Source organism: Mytilus californianus, unplaced genomic scaffold, assembly GCF_021869535.1.
Source record: "Mytilus californianus isolate M0D057914Y unplaced genomic scaffold, xbMytCali1.0.p SCAF_2, whole genome shotgun sequence".
In the NCBI taxonomy this organism is placed as follows: domain Eukaryota; kingdom Metazoa; phylum Mollusca; class Bivalvia; order Mytilida; family Mytilidae; genus Mytilus; species Mytilus californianus.
Window position 1 is genome coordinate 119,247,995 of NW_026262668.1, and position 23,790 is coordinate 119,271,784.

At 31.7% G+C, this 23,790-nt stretch overlaps 1 protein-coding gene across 1 annotated transcript; it reads left to right on the forward strand.

The window, feature by feature from the left end:
- The first annotated feature begins 6,456 nt into the window (after positions 1–6,456).
- LOC127728828 (uncharacterized) lies at positions 6,457–22,997 on the forward strand. Its single transcript, XM_052236430.1, has 4 exons — positions 6,457–6,717; positions 9,807–9,965; positions 16,603–16,747; positions 22,843–22,997. The coding sequence occupies exons 1-4, from the start codon at positions 6,462–6,464 to the stop codon at positions 22,973–22,975; spliced, it is 693 nt and encodes a 230-aa protein (XP_052092390.1). The 5' UTR covers positions 6,457–6,461; the 3' UTR covers positions 22,976–22,997.
- The last annotated feature ends 793 nt before the right edge of the window (positions 22,998–23,790 follow it).

The window sequence follows — 23,790 nt, forward strand, 5'->3', positions numbered from 1 at the left end:
TGCAAAAATACTGATAAGTGCTAATTTTTACAAATTCGTTTAATGAACTTCGATACATATAGCAAAGAGTGTATACGGTTTTGTAAAAAAGAAATGATCGATTAGTTGTGGTTTGCTTTATGTCCAGTGTCAAACATCTCATGCGTATTTCAGAAGAGAACAAAACCAATAAATTTAATAGGAACATTGTAGGTCCTGTGCTAGTCTACTGACCAAAAATTAATTGAAGTCAATAATTTGAAACAATTCAACACAATAAAAAATAGAACCAAAAGAGTCAGACGTTGATCCTCTAAATAAATGATAATTGACCATCTAACATTTCTATAAAGAAAAAAATACCTTTATTATGAGCTGTTTATTTTTTCTTATTCATTCTTAAACTCAATGTTGAAATGGCAAAGCATGTATACATGTAGCTATACGTTTTGAATAATATTGTTTTATTGGATGATGAGCACTAGATGAAGATCATTTTTATAAAAGTTATAAAAAATCAAAAAAATCAAAAAGGTCCTTCAATAGGTGAAAGCTGGGATGAAGGCAGACAATTTGAAATATCACTAGAAATCGGGATCAATTGGACAAGGACAGACATTTCAATAGATCAACTAGGGAGCCCCTAAAAAAAGGGCGTAACAAGTAAGGGCGGGTACGGTCGGCCGTTGACCCGATGGTCCCTGCTATTCATCCGACACATTTCTTGTCTGACATTCTGGCCGGGGAGGAATTTTCGAGATTTTCCAAAAAGTTCCGTTTCCTTAAGAGGACCCACGAAAAATCGGTCAGCGGATAACTGCAGGTCTTACAACGAGCAGCAGGTGGAAAATATATCATCTAGACAATTGTCATATCAGGGGTACCACTGACTGCCTTAAGAGATGCCCGCTACATTCATGCTTCAGTGATTCCATATGTAATCAACCAAATGTTTCCAATGAAAGGAGGGGGCGGGCCCTCATGGCCCCCTGGATCCGCCTTTGGTAGCACTATATTTACATTAGTAAAAGGCATTGGATTATTGAAATTTGAGAAAATAACAGTAATCTTAATAGATTTTTAGCAGCAAATTAAAAAATATTTATCAATATGATAACTCTTTACACAGGGTAACTTTAAAAGAATTATATGCATGTACATATACTTTGATGTCCACTGAAAGCCCATTACAGAAAGATGTTTCTCAAAATTAGTATATAATTGTCTTTCTTTAAACAAAAAAAATTAGATTTTACTTTGAAGCAGAAGTCTATGTTTATAACATATTATACATGACTGTGACTTTTTGTCCGCGACTTTTTGTCTGGACTTTTTGTCTGTGACTTTTTGTCTGTGACTTTCTGTCCTACATTCTGACCGTTATCATGACCAGGAAAAATGACTTTATACCTATCTAAATGTAATAGGCTTTGCATCAAATTTATAGAAACACTTAGACTGAACCATTAATTTTATCAAATAAGAAAATATAAAATGCTTTAAAACTTTCGGGAACATTTAAAACAAGACAAGGCTCTGGTAACCCTCAAGTTAAGTCCGCGAATATGTTTACTTATATTTTATGAAAATATTTTAAACTACAAAGATATCGTGCATGCAGGGGCTCGGGCATACCTCAAGTAGTCTGCGAAATGTGTATTTGTTTTTATGAAAATATTAAAAACTGCCAAGATATCCTGCACAAGGCTCGCGCATGCCTTAAGTAGTACGTGAAAATAACTATTTACTGTTAGAAAATATTAAAAAACAAACTATATTGGATTTATTAACTTACATGTATGTATGGCCTACTTCAAACACACCTTTTGAGTTACTTTATATTTGTGATCTAACGTGTCAAATTATAACCGGTAATATACAACATAATTTACAACACAGTTAAATACAATATACTACTCAATACCATAAAAAGTTTAAATAATTCGGTGCTCGTCATAGTACCCTAAACTGTTTTTCCCAGTTTTTACCATTCAATCCTAATTCTATTTTTTTTTATAAATTTAAAGAAAATCCAATAAGATATAAATAAGTATTAAGTAGTACAACGACCAGGACACAGTCAACGTTGGTCAGGTCAAGTTTTTTTTACCAAAAACATATATTTTTCCTGTTTTTTTTTAATAATATAAAATAACACAGAAATTTTCATCGGTCAGGTCATTGCTATTGTTGGTCAGGTTATTGTCAACGTTAGAAAGGTCACGTTATCTGAATATTTTATATTTTTTTCTATATTTTTTTATTAATTTATATATTAAATGATTAAACTTTATTATATTTCAAATTTAACATAAACCCGTTAAGAAATAAAAAAGTTATTAGCATTTTCATTTGGTCCTGGCATTGTCAACGTTGGCCAGGTCACGTTTAATGAAGATTAAAAAAAGGTTTCTATATTTTTTTCTTATATTTATGTATTGAATGGTCTAAATTTATAACAATTCAAATTTGACATAAATCCTTTGAGAAATAAAAAAAGTTATTAGCGTTTTCGTTTTGGTCCAGTCATTAGTGTAACACATCAAAGGGAGATAATTCGTATTGTGAGGAAAATTGCACAATGATCATTTTTTAGAAATTAATTTCGCATGTTTCTAGGTAGATTCCCCATAACTTTTTTTGAATTTTGACTAAATCAAGAATGAAATTAATTGTTTTTGTGTTTCTTTTTAATAGTTGTAGCCGCATGATTTCACAACACTACACCAAATATTGTATTTTTCTCAAAAATCCAAACTTTCTCTGCTGTTACCATGGTAACCAACCAATATATATATCGGTTGACATTATTTTTCTGACTAGTCTAATAGGATCTACATATCAGCCAATTTTCAGAAAGATCGGTGACAATGTGTGCCGAAAAAGTTTAAGTGGTTACAGAGAATGAGTATTGAATTTTACAAAAATAGTGATTTTAAAATTCAAAATTATGTCACTTATAATTTTAAGTATTATTTTTTACAGAATTTCTGTCAATATTTTTGGTAAACTTATCCTTTTTCTGTAGGATATTTTCTAGGCAGTACAGTACTGCTCAACAAAGAAACATAGGATTGAGCTAAAAGGCTTTTTTACTTTGAAGAAACAATTGTGACTCTTGGTCCCACTTTTTTATAGAATCCAAAATTCAAATTATCAGTATTATTTATTATTTTTATTTCAGAAAGATTTATATTTAAATTGTGTAAAGTATGTTTTATTGCATTAAACACTGTTTGAAGTATTTAATAAAATTCTACTAGAAGTGATCCCATATCCCATTATAAAAATTACAAAATAAATTTCATCAACTAGAGCTAATTTATATATATCAGCTAGGTAACGTTTCTAGGTGACATTTCTTAATTTTTACCATTTTTTTGTCTTTTAATTTTTACCCCTAATCCTTCTCTGAAAAGTAGGGTAGTAACTCTTCTTAATATTATAATAACATACTTGTAAATCGAATTTCATTTATTTTCTTTTTGATTTTTGTAAAGTAAACTCCTTTTTATTCATTTTGCTTGGTTTTTATTTTTGACTCGTGATATCAAGGGGAGATAACCACTTGCACAAATCGGCAAAAAAACCACCGCTTCGTGTTGAAAATAACTTGACGTTTGCGTATCCAAAACTCTATTGCCTAGATATTCATATCGAGTGTTTGTTCTGTTCTGTTCTGGTATATTCCTCCGTTTTATCGGAGCACTCCACTTATCGAATGAGTATTAAAATTTTTAAAAATACTTAACCGAAAAAGCGGATATTTTTATATTTACGATATGAAAAATATAATTTGAAAATAAAATTAGTTAGTTAAAGTGAATAAAATAAAAGTTTATAATGTCTTTGATGATATATTAAAAGATATTAATAAAAAAAAAAAAATATTATTCACACATCACAAATTACGGCACTTTGATTCACCAATATGAATAAATAAAAAAATTACAACCTAATGATTACTAGTCAATAGGTGCCCTACCAAGGCAAATGTTAAAACTATATAGCATTATCTTTTATGCTGATATTTATAGACTGAACCAGTTAGCTTGGCATCCCATGCAGACTGTTCAGACTATATTTAATATTACTGTTATATTTTCATATCACTTGATATCACATAAAAGTTGTGTACGCTTCATGTGTAAATGGTAGCATACATCTTGTGTCTTCCCTTCTATACCTAGCAACTTGTCTATTGGTTGATTACTCATTATGTCTAGTGCTGAGCAGTCTAATATAATTTTGAGTAATAGTTCATTATTAATAACATTTGTTGTACCACCCCTTTCTATTTCTCGTAGAATTTTGAATAATTTATCCATATATCGCTGCCTAACATCAGATAGACTTAAACAATGTAGTAGGAAATGTTCCAAGGTTTCTTCAGATTCATTGCATAGCTTGCAATTTGGTTGAATAGCATTTTTACTAAGTTTTGCCCTAGTACTTTGGAGCATGTAGGTACCAGTTACTAGCTTACATTTGAAATCTGCCTTTTTTTATGTCATATTGGTTATTTCTAACACATTTCCAAATGTTATGTGGATTATTGACCGGATTTTTTTGAAGAGATAAATGTTTAAGTGTTGATTTTGTGTTACATTCTATTGTCCAAATTGAAGACCAGTATTCATTTATTGATGTTTTCAATTGTTTTTTCCACATATATTTTGATGGAGGATGTTCCATAATTTCTTCTGCTTTTGGCAATTGATATTTTTGCAAAATTTTATTTATACGACAAATAAAAGAGTTGTCAAAATTTGAACTAATTTCCAATTCCCATTCTAATATTTTACGTTCTATCGAGCTATCCAGGCGAGAGATTGAGAGAAATAGTGCTAGCATGTTTTTGTCTAAAATCGACTCAATGGGCTCAGCTCCTATTAGTATATATACTGCTGCGGATGCTGTTCTTTCTGGTAGACCTTGGAATTGTTTAAATATCTTTCTTAGTAATTTTTCCAGTTCAGATATATCCTTTTTGTGCATATTTGAACCTCGAGGCCATAAAGATAACGTGGGACAGCGTAGGTTTTCCATACTTTTTTAAGCACTATGCATTCCTGTTCTTGCATGTAGACCAAAACCTAGCAAGGCATATATAGTTTGTCGGCCTGTTTTAAGTCTTTCATCCAAGTTGACTTTGCCATTTGTAGCTCTAGTGATACCTAGATGTTTCAATTTTTTCTACTCTTTTTATTTCTTTTCCGTTGAAGTTGTATGATTGGGATTGTTGTTTTGATCCTTTAGAGACACACATAATTTCGGATTTATCTGGGTTAATTTTAACCGTGTCCCTTTTGGTGTGAAATTCTATAATGCCTAGCATTGCTTGTATATCGGATTGTTCTCCCAGTAAAGTTTGTCTTAATGAGATGCTTTATTAAATTTAAATTCAGCCCATCATTTTTAGTTTCCTCGAAAATATTTAGATTTTTCGACCAGGAGACTTGACAATTTTCACACAAACTTCAAGTTTGAAGATAGAATAAAGAAAAAAGGACTTGGAGTTGATGTGTAAGTTTTGACAAGTTAAAATTATGGATATTCAAGATTATTTTGATCAATAAGTTTTTATCATGACAGTGGTATTTTAGTGAGTAAAAATGAGGTTTGTCTCATCCGTAGTTTTACTGAATTTTCACGGTCACGTGACTCTATTGTTGCTGATAGACTTGGGGTCAAACCGTGACCTGCTTTCCAACTGTGTAGGCAAACTTTAAATTAAATGCGCTTTTACTTTGTGACGTCATCAGGCATGATCGCCTTTTTTTTTCATAACATCACATTAACTTTAGTTAAAGTTGACGTCAAAATTAAATTTAGACCAACGATGAATATGGATTAAGGGAACCCCACGCATTGATTATCAAAGAAATCAATCAACCGACCGGGGGGAGTATAAATCGCCGAAGAATTACAGAAGACTTCAGAACATACAGACAGAACCACATAACGCAAAAGAAAAACTATACAGAACGTTAAAATAAAACTACAAAAAAGTAAAGTATACAGACTCTATACACAAGGTCACAAGACAGTCCACGCGTTTCCTACTACATGAATACTCTGGTATTCATCTGTAGCTGTATATGTCGTTGATGAAATGTTTATTACAGATAAAAAGGGGAAATCATATGATTTCCATTGCTCTTTTTGTCTTATAAAACAACGATAGAAAAATTCGGAAAGAAAAGAAAGGTAAAAAACGAATGAACTACATGAAAGAATTAAACCCCAACTACAGGTAAACCAAATAAATAGTTTTATATAGCGATGAGAAATTGTTAAAAGAAGAAAAAGAATATAAATACATTGTTGATAAATTTTCATATTGTTGCTAGATTTTCATTATGCTTTTTCATTTTATTTTTGTAGACATTTTTTATTATCTAAAACTTGCATTTTAACTACTATAAGTTTTCCGATTTTTACACTCTTTCATTCATTGTTTTTTTGTAGCTACATCATATATGAAGTTCAAATTATCTGCCAAGAAGCGCCAGCAAAAAGATGTTTTCCAATTGACCTGTGCAGACACAAAAAAACTTAGTAAGACGTCTTTGCGATATGCTGGCATTCTACTAGAGTTTAAGCCAAAGAAAAAGCCATTTTCGGCTCTCGTTGGTCTTGGTGAAGACAAGAATATCATGTGGAACAAAGATTTAAAATGGAATGAAATATATGGCAACGGATTATTGGCATCTGGGATGCCTACAAATTCTCAAAGTATTGCACATTTTATTTATTTGTGAAGTTAAAATGAGAAAACCGATGTAAGCTTGACGTCTTCGTGATTGCCAAAATTGTTTGGAGTTCATGCGATTCCATCATGTTTATTTGTGTATTCAAATTGGATTTACGTGTTTAGAACATCGTTTAACTTCTTATTGTCTCTTATGTTAATCCCTTACTACTAGTATGCTAATTTAACCGAGTTTAAATGTAAATAACATTTTCTTACGTTAAAGCATCAAGTGATGATGATAAAACAAGAATCAAAATGAATCAAAAATTAATTTATAACAAAACTCTGTTTTTGATAGTATATGGACAGATGTTGACCTTGATATAAAATCTGTCTCTAAATTCCAGTCTTTTTTAGTTAAAATCTATTTTAATATTTTTTTTCGGCTAATACATACTTTGCTGTTTTTAATTTGTATACCCGCCTATGAGAGTGAATTGGGACAGTATTTTCCGGTCCCAGTGGGCATTCTTTCGTCACCTGTCAGTTTTATAAGTTTTGAATTTATTTAACTTACCATGAAAACGTTGTCAAATTAAATTGAAACTTAGTACACATGTTCATTATTAAAAGATTTGAATGCTTCTTTTTGCAATTTTTTGGGATATAAAACCGTTGACCAAAACACATTATGTAGCTTCCGGGCTTCATATTAAAAAATTATGTGCACACGCTAAACGCGTTTACAACCCTATAATATTACAAAAAAAAACCAATCTTTTCTTAAGACTTTTTTTATGTTACAACCGTGAAATAACGAGTTATATCATTTTTTTTCGTTTTTTACCTATGCATTGATGTGACGATGATACGGGAAACACGTGCTGTCACGAATGTTGCATTTTGTTTGGAATGCAAATTAAAAGTACGGAAACATACATTTAAGGGTATACGATACAGTTACAGGGGAGGTAATGACGTCGCTAACGTAAAATGTTATTTTTCGCGAGGTCAATTTGTGACATATCGGGAAAAGATGCATTTTTTGACTGATTTTTATCATTCAGACTGATTGAACTTGAAAACGAGTACATTGACCCCTCTTTTTGGCCTAATTATATGTGAAGATTATTTGTGCCAACTTTTATGAACAAATCACCGATGAAATTTTTTAAAATTTAGATAAATATACAGCAAAAAAATCCGTTTTTTTACTAAAATCATGAACATTTTATAAAAATGAATTATTTCCAAAGAAATGTTACACAAATTTAATGCAGAATTATGTAGAGAAGATATTCCGAATGTTTAAAGAAATGTTACACACAAATTCAATGCAGAATTATGTAGAGATCATATTCCAAATGGTTTTACAAAAATCCGCTTGCGTTTATCTTTTGAAACACAAAAGTTAGGTATGTCTTTCTAATGGATAGTAATGTCCAAGAAACCGAAATTTCCAGTAAATGTCTAAAATTTCGACACCATTTATCTCTAAAAGTAGCACATGAAGGTATATTTTTTATTTCATATTTGAATTGACTAGGTCAATCGTGAGTCGATACCTGTGTAAACTTGCTATGTGTAAGTATAACAGCAAAGGTAACACAATGCAAAGAAAAACAAACGACAAGCTTGATAGTCTTTAATTTCATGGTTGTAGCATAAAAATGTCATTATAAGAATTAGATGCTTCTTTTTTTTTTAAATGTATAGGGTTGTAAATGCGTTAACCGTGCGCACTTTTTTTTTTAAGAAGCGGTTACGCTTACTTTTTTAAATAATGTTGTTGCGTCTGAAGCGCTAGTCTGTATTTACATCCTGAGGAACGTTCAAAGCCCAATCTTTGATGGAAATTATTAAAATATTTTTCAAAGTAAATACCAAATTATGGTTTTGACCCAGATATCGCGGTTCACTGAACATGGATATGTGATTGTATTGGCAGGGCATGGTCACGGTGTTCTGTGGACACATATCTTTTGTTCTTTTTTCTGTTCCACTTTTCCTTTTTGTCGAGCTTGCGAAATTTATTTCGCGAAAGAGAGACATAGCTATCCTAGATTCCATCGTCGGCGTTGGCGGCGTCAACATCTAGGTTCAGTCTGTGGTTAAATTTTTTTTGGACATCAATAACTTTGTCAAACATACATGGAATTTTATGAAATTGGGACAGAAGCTAGTTTATGACCAAAATACAGTATCCAGGGCAAAATTTTGAAAATATCTATTTTCATTTTTCCATATTTTACTTATAAGATTTGACCAAAAGACAGTATCCAGAGCAAAATTTTGCAAATATTTATTTTCATTTTTCCGTATTTTACTGATAAATTGACTTAGTTTTTTTTTACTGTTAACTCTCAGGCTTAGTCTGAAGTTAGTGTTTCAGTCATCAATAACTTTGTCAAAGCTTCATGGAAATTTATGAAATTTGGACAGAAGCTTGTATATGACCAAAATATAGTATCCAGAGCAAAATTTTGGAAATATTTATTTTCATTTTTTCCGTATTTTACTGATAAATGGACTTAGTTTTTTTACAGTTAACAAGTAGATACAGTCTAGGGTTAAAGTTTGTTACACATCAATTACTTTGTCAAACCTTCATAGAGTTTTATGAAAATTTTGCAGTAGCTTTTTAATGATTAAGAGATGATGTCTGAAGCAAACCTTTGAAAATGTATTTTTTTTATTTTTTAGTATTTTTCTGATAGATGGCCTTCATTTTATACAGTTAACATTTAAAGACAGTCTGGGATAAAAAAAAAATTACGTGATAAATTTGTAAACCTTTATGGATTGTTATGAAACTTGTACAGAAGCTCATCTTCAAGACCAAAAAAAAAAAGCATCTAAAGAAAAAGTTTGAAACCGTAGCATTCATTTTGGTACTTTAGGGAAATATGACCGTCAAAAATTTCAAGTTTCATCCCGCCGATTTCTGACTTATCTTATGACAAATATCAGTTTTTTTATACAATATTATTGTTTTTGGCCAATTAAAAGACAATGATTTCGGGTAATGAAAGAATTAATAACTATTTTAGATTTGTTGTTCGATTTGGTTACTCTTTTATTCATTGACTTTATTTCATAAACTTAATAAGAGCAAGTGCCTATTTTGTAGGAGGTTATGGAAAATTGAATCTTGTTATTCCAAACGACAAATGTTATAATCAGTATGGGATTGTCAGATGTAAAATATATTCGTATACAGAGGAAAAGAACAAGAAAAAAGTTTATCGACAAGTATACAAAGATATGTCTCTTCCCTCAAACGTAGATTGTAAGTATTCAAAATATAGTCCTAATATATTTGACATGGTGCATCAATTAAAAATTGTGTGAGTAAAAGATTTTATAACAAGGACATTATAAAGTGAGACCATGTGTAAACAGGGCGTTTAATAACGTCACAACAGCACATAGCAACCCTTTCGCAATTTGTTTAATGCTGTTCAGTGATTGATTAGAATATCAAAAATACTTTATTTCCTATAGTCATAGGGACCATGTTTTATAATTAAGGATTCAAGATGCAGGATACTACGTTTTCTCTTATGGTATCATGAGGCCTTGAACTTTCGTTCTGTCCTTGATTTTGAATAAGTCTTATTTTCTTCTCGACACTGCAAACCATTGAACCATAGAACATAGAAAGAGGTATGATAAGAACGGTTACCGTTATTTGGGGCCTAAAATTGCAAAAATTATTCTTGAATCTTTAATTTAAAAAAAATCATGGCCGTATTGAACATCTACAAATCATATGGAAACCTTTAAAATTAAAATTATTTGAATTGGACCAAAATAACGAGTAGCTGGCGTCATAAGAAAAGTGTAACAGACAGAATTAAATAGGTGGAACTGTTTAAGTGGACTTGAAAGCTGTTATCTCCCTTCCATCTTTGAAAGTCATTACAGTAAAGAACAGGCAAACTAAACACACTCTAGTACTGAAAAGATATTGTCATGGCAAGTAAGGATATGTATATAAATATACTTGATATGGATGGAATCTCAAATATTTTTTTCAAGGTCTTTTTAAGACATCTAAGATTACAAGTGGTTTAGGGTGAGGATCTGAACCATTTTTGAGATATTTAACTATAAAATGTATGAGGGGTTGGGCGTAACCCCATGGAGCAAACCCTTTAATGAATTTAAAAGGTCTTGTCATGGTAAGCAAAATATTTATGGTCTTGGGGAGGACATTAATAGATTATTTGACCTTGAAGGCCAAAGGTCATAGTCAGAGTTTATCGCCCATTGTACACGACACATCGTCTTGAGATTGTTCCAACTTGTGGCAAATATGAAAAATCATATAAAATTATAAAAATATATATTCCAGGATTTTGATCTTGAGGTCAAAGATCAAGGTCACATGAAGGTCATAATGATATGAGACACCGCGTATTACCTTAAGGTAATACACGTTCCTGCCAATATCATAAGTAAATAATAAAAGATTTGATTTGATTTGATTTTTGGTGTTTTAACGCCACTTTTAAGCACCGCTTTTGGGCTATTTCGTGGCGGTCTGTTTTTTTTTGGTGGAGGAAGCCGGAGTGCCCGGAGAAAACCACCGACCTTCGATAGGTAAACTAACAATCCTAGTCAATTATAAAAGATAAAAAAGTTATTGGCCAGACATGGTTGTACAAGAAGAACAAGAATAAGGAACACTACTTAAACATAATATCTCTCTTCGTCGAAGGGGAAACATTATGATAATTCAACTGAACTTTCATTCGAAAGCCTAGAAATAATAAATTTCCTAAAAAAACTAATCACCAACACTTAAACTTCATAAATATGCAAGAAATGTTTTCCACTGGACCTTAATAAAAATTAATCAACCAAACCATCTCAAGCTGAAGGATAATGGTGTTCATTTCATAAGTGATCTATATCAAGATCATTCAAATATTTGCGATGAATTTTCTATTAGTGTGTCGTTGATTGGAAAAGTATTTCATTTTCAATTTTAAATACTTTTTTAACTATGATTTAATGTGGTTCAACACAGTTAAATAGTATATCACTGGAAAATTGCTCACTTTAGATTTGATAAGTGGACAGGGAATGAAAGCTGTCCACTTAAACCTTATTGTGTAAAAAATACAGATGATTTATTTGTCTATCTTTTATTTGTTTTTATCAAAGAAAGCATCTTTGTGTTATTGATCAGGTAATTTGTAAAATAATTCTTAAAATTTTCAGTGATTATTTAAAATCACTGGTCATGTTCAGGAATTATATATATAATCACTAATGACTTTAGTGTTGATGCAAAACAACTAACAAAAAACTTAAGACACAAAGTAACGATCTGAGAGTATTCGTAAAAGTATTTGTGTGGCGAATTTTCCGTGAAAAGCACCTGTTTAAATAAGTTTTAGTCACGCAGAAGAAACATACTTATTTCTACCATATTTCTTCGGTTTGGAATACGAGTAGTCAAATCAAGCAGTGGCCAGTACGAACGAAAATTATTTCTTCAAAGTTAATTTTCACTTTGTCCAAATATAATGTCAAATTTCTCACTGTTTAATACTAAAAAACAATCAGTTTTAAGTAAGAAAAGTGTGTTCACTCATTAAGTGTATTAATAAAAAGGTTAGTCCCTCCATGTAAACGTATAACACCAGACTGATTTCTTCATATTTAGTTGAACCGTTTATTATACATGTATGTCATCATAAAGTTGTACTTCATTTTGCATTATCGTACTGCATATATTTACCCTCGACTATTGTATTTGTATTTATATTGTAATTGTAATTTCTCTGTAAACTTGTATTTAGTTTTTGGAGAATAAAGTATGTCTGTGTATCTGTCAGTACAAGGCAACGAACGGTTTTACATTTTGTCATAATATAATTGTTTTCTTTTAGTTTAACAGTTGTTATTGTCATTTGAACTTATCCCGTCCGGCTATATACACTACATGCAGGACCTGTGTTTGCAAGGCAAAACTCCTGACTAATTTTCCTGTGGCAGTGAAAATCGTCCTCTCCTTTAACCGATTCTCGTCCGTGATCGCCCTGCAAATGCATGAAATATTGTGGTGATATATCGATGATATTTCGCTACTGCAATCCTTTAAAACTAAATAAAAAATCGGAAATATTACTCGCTTCGAGTTACAGTTAATTCTCTAGTTATTATTTTATATTTTGAGTAGTGTTATGTTGGAAATCTTTGATGGTGGTATTTCTATTATTATTTTTTACTTCATTCTCAATCGTTAGATCGGACCATACTTTAATTCCTGTATTCAATGTTGAGGTAGAACAATTGTGTTTTTCAAGTTATAGAATTTTTGACTTTAGAATATAGCAAAGTGCTCTCGACCAATGAAATTGTAGGATATGATATTTCTTGATTGTGAAGAATGAATGTAAATCATGTTCTAAGTAAGGGATTATCCTTTTGTTTAGGTCTATTTACAGTTGAAATGTCCCTTTTTAGCTCACCTGGCCCAAAGGTCCAAGTGAGCTTTTCTCATCACTTGGCGTCCGTCGTCCATCGTCGTTAACTTTTACAAAAAACGTCTCCTCTGAAACTACGAGACGAAATTTAAGCAAGCTTGGCCACAATCATCATTGGGGTATCTGGTTTAAAAATCTGTCCGGTGATCTTAAAAACCATAATAGATAGATAGGAACTTCAATAGTCAAATCAGCAAGACAAGATCTACAAATAAGTAAACTGAGCGAAATCGTCGGATGACTCGCTATTGGGGTTATTGCTCTTTAATGACGAATTTTTACCCATTTCTAGAGTTTTCAACTCTAATCTTGAAAACTATTATAGATAAAGAGAAACTTGAAATAGTAAAAATGATCAGGAAGATCTACAAATAAGTCAACGTTGCCAAAATTGTCTGACAACTTCTTATTGGAGTTTTTCCCATTTCATAATGATTTTTACCATATTGTTTTTGCGTTTTTGCCTTATATGTTAAAAAATACAAAAGATAGACAAAAACTTAAACGAGCAAAAATGATCAGCAAGACAAGATCTACGAGTAAGTTTAATGTCATAATCATCAGTCGAATCCTCACAGGAGTTATTGCTTTTTATGACGATTTTTATTCATTTTTAGAACTTTTGTCTATTATCTTGAAAACTATTATAGAAAGAAAGACACTTTTAATAGCAAAAATTATCAGCAAATTAAGATCTACAAACAAGTCAAATGGCCGAAATCGTGAGTCGACTCCTTATTGGAGTTCTTGCTTTTTAATTATAATTGTTACCATTTTTTTTGCTTTTTGCCTTTTATCTTGAAAATTATCAAAGATAGACAGAAACTGTAAAAACTAAAAAGCAATACAAGATCCTAAATATAGAGATTATTGTCATGAATTCTATTCTAGTCCACAATTTTGGAAAGTATCCATTGTTGAAGATGCACAAGATGCACATAGACCTAGGTGAGCTACACATGCTCTTTAGGGCTTCTAGTTTATCATCCCCGCCGAATGGCATAGAGATATTATGTTTTACACTTATCCTTCTGCAGCCAGAAATCACATCTTCTCTACTTGTTCATACGTATATTTATTGTACCGTACTCATGTCTACCTCCATTAAATATACCGTACTTGGGGGATGTTCGATGAAAAATCAGTCATTAAATGATTTCAAGATTGATTTTTCTAAACATTCTTTACCATAGAGGATCATGCATCATTCAATGTATAGTTTAAAGACATTGTCTGTACTTCCTATTACATTTATGTACATGCATAATGTTTGCTGATCAAATTTTTGTTCCCCAATGTTTGTTTGGTTGCTCTTACTAATTTTGTCTATATAACGGAACAGAAGTCAACTGTCATACAGATCAGAGGTTTAGCTAAATATGAAAACATAAACCCAACATATTTTATTAGGAATATGCATGTACCAAGTCAGGAATACGACAGTTGTTTTCAAGCTATTCCGTTGTTAATATAGTAGACTGTCTAGTTTCGTCAGTTTTTATGGATTTCCCCTTTTTTGAATTTACCTTGGAGTTCGGTTTTTTGTTATTACACATTTAAATTGACTCAAATATACACAGTACAACTTAGAACAGCTTTTCAGTCAGTTTTTTGTGTTTATCATTTTCTTCGGTAAAGGAAGAACCTTTGGGAATTAGATCATTTCTTAAATTAAAACGTTATTCAACGAGCAGCTAAGCCACATGCTACATTTATTGGATGATAGTAGTGTTTTGTAACGTTGAATGCTTATTCGTAGGCAACTCTCCCTAGCCACTTGTTTGGATGCTTCCGAACAATACACGTTAGCTTGTTTATTCGTAGGCAACTCTCCCTAGCCACTTGTTTGGATGCTTCCGAACAATACACGTTAGCTTGTTTATTCGTAGGCAACTCTCCCTAGCCACTTGTTTGGATGCTTCCTAACAATACACATCTTAGCTTGTTTATTCGTAGACAACTCTCCCTAGCCACTAGTTTGGATGCTTCCTAACAATACACGTTAGCTTGCTTATTCGTAGGCAACTCTCCCTAGCCCCTTGTTTGAATGCTTCCTAACAATACACATGTTATAAAAATAAGGAGATGAGGTATGATTGCCAATGGGACAAAGTTCAAATAAAGTGGATGTAAGTAATTATAGGCAACCGTACGGCCTTTAACAAAGGGAAAAACCCATACCGTATAGTCTGCTATAAAAGGCCCCGACATGAAAAATATGAAACAATTCAACTGAGAAAACTAAATGCTCCCTAACAATACACATGTTAGCTTGCGTATTCGTAGGCAACTCTCCCTAACCACTTGTTGGAATGCTTCCTAACAATACACATGTTAGCTTGCTTATTCGTAGGCAACTCTCCCTAGCCACTTGTTGGAATGCTTGTTAGTAGGCAATTCTCCGTAGCTACTTGTTGGAATGCTTATTCCTAGCCAACCTTCCCTAGTCACTTGTTGGAATGCTTATTCGTAGACAACTCTCCTATGCCACTTGTTGGAATGCTGATTCGTAGGCAACTCTCCCTAACAATTATTGGAAAGCTTATTCGTAGGCAACTTTCCCTAGCTACTTGTTGGTATGCTTCCTAACAATACAAATGTTAGATTGATTATTCGTTGACAATCTCCCTAGCCACTTGTTGTAATATTATTCGTAGGCAACTCTCCCTTGGCACTTGTTGGAATGCTTATTCGTAGGCAATTCTCAATAGCTACTTGTTGGAATGCTTCCTAACAATACACATGTTATCTTGCTTATTCGTACACAACTCTCCCTAGCCTCTTGTTAGAATGCTTATTCGTGGGCAACTCTCCCTAGCCACTTGTTGGAATGCTTCCTAACAATACAAATGTTAGATTGATTATTCGTTGACAATCTCCCTAGCCACTTGTAATATTATTCGTAGGCAACTCTCCCTTGTCACTTGTTGGAATGCTTATTCGAAGGCAATTCTCCATAGCCACATGTTTGAATGCTTCCTAAGAGTTCACAAATTAACTTGTTATGTTCGCTTTATTTTCTTTAAATTCTTCAGTATCAACCCAATTTTTTTCGGATTGATTTTCGTCATACTTAAACTTTTTTAAGGACAATTAGATTGAGGGTCTGAACACTTGTTCTTTAGATTTATCCTTGAGTATCTTGTGCAGCAAAATTGAGTTCATTTCTTTTTATATTTGACTTTAGGCTTTAATTGCAAATATATTTTTTTTTTGTATTTTTTATTACAGACGGAACACTATGATGAATATGTATTCTACTCTGCTATTTTATCAATGAAATAGTGATTAGACAAAAAGCATTGAAAAGCAGGTTATTTGGGCTTCTCTTAAAGACACATTAATAAAAAAAAATCATTAAACTGGTCTCATTAGTACCTTTAAAGTATCATATAGCAATAAAGCAACAATAATTGAATTTTTTAGGTGATGAGAGTTCACCATTCGTTGCAAACATCACCGGACCAGAAATTACACCTACGAATAAGAAAGAAGATTCAGATGACATTATTATTTACATTTTCCTCTCTGTTGTATTATTAGCTCTTGTTGCAGGAGGTGTTCTCACCTGGTAAGTACGTCATACTCACAATCTACTGACAAGTTGTTAAAATGTTGTGCCATCTTGTCATTCAGCTTAATTTTTTCATTTCATATGTATGTAAAAGTTAGCCATGGGATAGTTATAACATTTTGGTATATAAAAGGAAATGATTTTTCAATTTCCGGGATTTTCCTTTTAAGTTGTTTTTATTAGCTTTGGTGTCGCGCAATTCAGTATTCGCAATGCACCTAACCTTGCTGTATTTTGTATCAAATAAGTTTTTATTTACTGCAAATACACACTTTCCAGTCCTTTTCCTGCTGACAGCATTTGTCTTTAATCTAGACGGCAAGTCCAGATGGTATTAATATTCATGTCTAACAAGGATTTACATACGTAGATGCCACTAGCTGCCTCTTGGTGGCTAAATCTTAACAATGTGACACAGAAAAAAAAATAATGTTATAAAAGCTCACAAATATATACAAAACTTGGAATGATTAAAAAAAACACAAATGGTCAACATAATATATATGGACAAACTAATATTGGCTATTCCAGCAGGAGAATTAAGTTGTGTTTTCAAATTAATATAAACGGAGAAGCTCGTGGGAGAAAATGAAGTTGTGCCGTGTAACATCTTTTGTATAGTATGATTATACTCAAAACCTTTGTGATCAAAGCTTATCCGTCACAGTTTGTCCATATTACCTGAATGACAGACTGACGCTTCGTTATTCATGATGGTTATTCCGGGAAAACGTGTCATTCACTCTGAAATAGGTATAATGCCAAGTTAGCATGCAACGTATTAAATTACTGTAGAACTATCATGATATCATTTCATGAACAGTTAATGAGAAACTGGAATCCATGCATCACAAGATCAAATGAAAACACACAGTTTGTTGAATGTAATGTTCCTCATTGGCTATAACATTTTCAAGTATAAAATTCATTGCGATTTTAATTTTAATAAGATTAAAATGATTAATAACTGTATTACTTTACCCGTTTTAGATACGAGCAAAAGTTGTTCAAAGAATTTACAATGTATGCCATTGTACAGAACAAAATTACACATTTTTTTTTAAATTCGTGAAATGTTCACGCTGGTAATGTAAACCAGTCTTTGGTTTTCATTTTGGCGTAACAAAAACATAAAACAAACTTGTATCATTTCAAAGTTTTTAAAAACAATTTAGTAAGCAACCAACTTCATATGTTATCATTAAAAACTCCAATGCAGCTTTGATATAAGTACATGAATTTCTAATCTTTATATATCAAGTTAATTGATTGATTCATGTTTTTTTTAAAGGAACTTAGCTGTCAAGTTCATGATCACCGATTTGGCTCATATTTAATTTATAACATACTTAAATGTATATTCAAATTACAATACTCCAACAAAAAAGAAACAATTAACAATGCATGAACTCGTTATAATGTATCAACATTTCGTGTGTACTTCAGACTAGACGCCATTTAATAAACCATCGAGATGATCTCTGAAGACTGACGATTGTCTAATCAGTCAGGATTCTACTTCGTCAAAATTATCTCCCTATTACGCCACCTAATTTTTATAATCGTTTATATTCATCCTTAAGTTGACAGAGAGCGAAATAACTTTATTGTTGAAGACTGTATTTGTGATAAGTGACTTGGTATCTATGTGTTGTTTTTTTTCAAGTGGAATAATTGTATCCTCAGACTAAATAAAGATCCAGTGCTAATAAAACTATTTATTAAAACTAATATATAATATGAAAAAAGAAATATTACTTTGGAAAAACTGGGGACTAACAGCTGCATACACATAATAAACATTAAGAGTTATCCCCCTTTTAACATATAAATGAAAATTAATATACAGAAAACTTGGGGGATAAGATAAAATTTGATGATAAAAGTATACAATTTTATCGAAAAGTCCAGCATGATTAAAATTTTAACAACTTCATACCTCAGTAAGAAAATAAAAAATAAACACAAACCCAAAGGTCAGCATGAGTACAAAGTATAAGAGCTCAAACTTGACAATACATTAAAGAGCTCATAAGTACATGCAGCATGAAAAATAAAATAACAACCCATACGTCAGCATGAGTAGAGAGTAAAAAGGTCATACATCAGCATGAAAAGATTAAAGCTCACACGTAAGCATGAGAAGATGTAAAAGAAACTCATACGTCAGCATGAGTATAGAAAAGACCTCATACGTCAGCATGAGTATAGAAAAGACCTCATACGTCAGCATGAGTAGAAAATGAGACATCATACGTCAGCATGATGAGGTATAAAGAAACTCATACGTCAGCATGAGTAGTATAAAAGAAACCCATACGTCAGCATGAGTAGAAAATAAGACCTCATACGTCAGCATGAGAAAGTATAAAGAAACTCATACGTCAGTATGAGAAGCAAATAAAGAGCTCATACGTAAGCATGAGAAAATATAAAAGAAACTCAAACGTCAGCATGAGTAGTATAAAAGAAACTCATACGTTAGCATGAGTAGAGAATAAAAGAAAATCATACGTCAGCATGAGTAGTATAAAATATCAAAATATATTTAGAAAAACATGAATACAAAGAACTAAAGTCATAAAATTACAGCTATAAGTACATGTATATAAAACAATTAATAATGACTACTATATAATCCCCAGAGGCACTGGCAACAAAAGGAGAGAGGTGGGGATGGTGGCGGAAATTTAAAATATGAAAATCCAATCAAAACGTTATGAAAATATCTGACGACAAAAGGGCACTGCTATTGATCTGAAAGCAGCAAAATAGATGACGTATATCCCAAACTAAGTTGAAAATGAGGCTAACATGATCTAGAGGTACAAAATGGGGAAACCCTAACTTATGACTAAACTGAGATAATCCTTTATATAAACATCAATTATCCACATAATTGTTAATTTATATTCATCCTTAAGTTGACAGAGAGCGAAATAACTTTATTGTTGAAGACTGTATTTGACCTTAATAAAGTCTTAAGTTTCCAAGACAAAACTATCTCACTGATGTATACCTTGCATCTCCTTTGATATCAAGTATTGTGATAAGTGACTAGGTATCTATGTGTTGTTTTTCAAGTGGAATAATTGTATCCTCAGACTAAATAAAGATCCAGTGCTATTAAAACTATTTATTAAAACTAATATATAATATGAAAAAAGAAATATTACATTGGAAAAACTGGGGACTAACAGCTGCATACACATAATAAACATTAAGAGTTATCCCCCTTTTAACATATAAATCAAATTTAATATACAGAAAACTTGGGGGATAAGATAAAATTTGATGATAAAAGTATACAATTTTATCGAAAAGTCTAAATACAGATGCATAGCAGCTGTAGCCCCACGTTAAAATCGTAAAAATGGAAGCCATTGTAGTGATGACGCGCTGTCAATTTAGCTCTTGAAAACCGATAAATATATCCACATAGCATAATCATGATCTTTATATGCAAGTTGTATTTTAAAAGATAACTGTATTTACTAGCTATTTAGCATCATTTCATGCACTTTTATGCATTTGATCAACTTAAAACTTGTATCTGATCGGTTGTCCGGAGGAATTTTCGAAAGTTCAAAAATATAAAAAAAAAATTCTAATTAAATATTTCGTGGAAGGGCAGATTCTAGATAACACACACAAAAAATAAAGTTTTATGAGAGACTGTACAAGCAATACTGTTAAAAAACAATTAGATATTTTACATATTATATAATATATATTTGCTTATGAATATCATTAAAATACAGCATAATCAATTATATAAAAAAAACATTTCTTCTGATTAAAATGCTATAGCAGGTTCTGGCGACACTTTCAAAAACTTTATCATTATTGAATAAAAAAATTAACTTTTCATTATCTATATTTATTAGTTCTGTAAATTTTTAATGTTATTATATCAACCTAGAGCCTCAAAATATAAAATTAATAGAATCTGAAGCGAGGTGATGTGTGAAATATTTTTCTTTTATACGTTTTCAAGTCATAATAGTCAACTCAAACAAGCCTAAACAAAAAAGGTCTACTCGACTTTCTCTTTTTGATGAAATTATTGCCCATTTTCTGGATTTTTTTTCTCAACAAAACTGGCACCGGGGGCAGAGATGCAAATAACTGCTTTAAAGGGATCACTCTGTTATCTTTCTTTGGATTTTTTTCGGCGGAATTCATGCTTATGCACAAAAAAGATCCAACTGTATTTGAACATACCACAATCGACTGTTTTGTGAAAATTTTTCTATTATTTAAAAGTTTACAAATATCTCCATGTCTTTTGTTTAATTTCAACTGGGTTTCCGCCTGTTATGACCTAATATAAACATAAATATAAAAATATAAATAGACAGACAAGCAGGTGCAATCGTGTAATGACTATTTTTCTAGGTCTGTTCGATTTCATGTTATAGATTTAAAAATTGTAAATCATCGTTTTACCTATATATGAATTTTTTTTGTGGGACGAATCAGTCAACGAAATAGTTTTTCCTGGCGGCTCCCTTGTCTTACTTTCAATACTGACAATCTTTCCTTTTTAATAACTGGACACAGTTAGCTCATGCGTAACCTAGGTTATCAGTTTTTAAATATATAAAAGTAAGTATGATTATTAACTTTAAAGGCTATCAAACGCAATAATATCTAGTCAGTTTCTTACTTTTATGCATGAAAATACAATCTTTTTATTAAGTCTTAGATATTAAATACGGAAAAAATTCAGAATAGGTATTCACGATCCTATCCGATACCCAATAAATAAAAATGTTTGCCTTTATACTGATTCGCCTTGCTATATTACATGTATAATGTCACGTCAAATTTATATTGATAAATACGAGGCAGATGCAGATCAAGGATTTTGAAAAGGGGGTGTCAACAAGCCAAAGGTGGGAGTGGGACTTATAAAAAGTATATACATTAAGCATATAATTATGTAGCCACTTTAGGGGGCTCTCCGATTCAGTCCTTAATCGCCTGACAAAGATGAACAAGTTTCTGAGTGCTTATACGACTATATATATATATACATGTATATCAACCCTTAAATTACATATTAATGCCAATAATCTTCAAGATTTTTGTCAGAATACATCTACTCCGTTTGATTAAACCAGGTAATATATTGAAATAAAACAGATACATCAAGAGCACATGATGCCACCGAATTGTGCATTATAAATGTTGTGGGAATGAACTAGAAAACTTAGGAGGCATCTAATAACAAGGTAGTAAAATGGCTGTGTAGGAATACATGCATGAGGACATCGAAATGCAAATAAACATTGCGTCAAAAATTACTGTTAAAAGTCCCTTTGCTCTGGAACGTCAAACTATAAAATTTTTAAAATCCAAACCGAGTCTTGATTCACCAATACCAAGTGTAAAGTTTATAGTAATAATATAAACGGTACCAATTTTATTGCATCAGATGCGCATTTCGACAATTAATGTCTCTTCGGTTATGCTCGAGGCCAATAAATTTGAAAATTCAAAAGCTAATACAAACGTTGAAAAGCTGATCAACTAAAAGGGCATAAGGTAAAGCCTAAATCGGACAAGGAATCAGAGCTTTGCATGAGGGCGACTATTCCTTAATTTGATTTGATTTCTCATTGATTTAAGCATACTAGATCTATTTCATGACATGTAGAATATTACCTTTTATTAATCTAACCGGCAAAGTCCCATAACTGTGGAATGACAAATTATAACTATTCAAAATAAAACGGTATCTTAGGAATAACGCCACCAAAGAATTTTAAAATCAAAAGGAAGCTTTCTTGTATCAATCCTAATTTTCCGTTTAGAATTTGTGAGAATTGGTTAAAGCAAGTTTGAGTTTTTGTAGGAAGTGTTCATGGTACATTATAACATCATACGTCCCATCTAGACGGGCTTATAATACCACACTCATGAGTGTACGGACAAATGAAAAAAAAATAGCATCTTTTTCTTACTTTAACAACAACATAAACCACATCTTACTTAAAAGTATAATGCAGCACAGCAGCTCAGAGATTTTTTAGAAAGCTATAACTTGTAGAAATTAGTTTAACTTTAGATGTATTTCTTTGTTAAAGGCATATGAGAAAGACAAAGCAGAAGAAAAACGAGGCGAAAAAAGAAGCGGAAGTTGAAATTGGAACTGCTAAGAAAAGACAGAGTGCAAAGAAAAGAGCTAAAAAGCCTGGGCCCAATAAAAAGCCTTTATAACTTCAAACTGGTGACAAAAAGAGTCAAGGTTTGTTTTTCATATGATACTTCGGGTAAAATTATTTTCACTTGTTCTCATTTAATGTCATTTCAGGTGTGTTCTACATGAATAGCTTATTTTGTTTTAGCACAATGGCCAAATATCTATTAAGCGTTAAGTTGGTCATGGTTTAGTTAGGTTACTTCCCAGAACGATTGCCTCAGTTCTTTTCAAATTAGCAAATACAAAGCAAATAAGATGTATGACTGTAAGTCAAACGATCTACATTAAATTAAACGCAGGATAACCAAAATATCGAAATTGATATGATTTGGTTAAGCGATTGACATGGTTCAGTTATTTAATAATTAAATGGTTAAGTGTAGAAATTCGTCATGGTTTTGATCAAATTTGTCATGGGTTAGATCAAAATTAATACATATTTGTTTCACCTTAATATTGTGTTTTGATAGTTTGTTTGAAGGTGCTTACGAAAAAACGAAGTTACACAATTTACCAATTGACTAAGAAGAAAAAAGCCTCTTTAACCAAATTTTGTGGGCATAATTGGTAAACCGTACATTATACATCTTTACTTTTCGTGTGTTTCCTAAGATAGAATTTATATAGCCACTGCTCTTTTAAACTGGAATTCGATCAAATAAATTACAAAAACATGCTTCTGTTTCACCAAGAATCTTTTCTCCGTATGACCATGATGTATTCTGCCGGTGATATCGTGAGAGGCGTCACTAGTCAAATGGTTAATTAAGAGCATACGATACAGTTACAGGGGAGGTAATGACGTTGATAACGTAAAATGTTATTTTCGCGA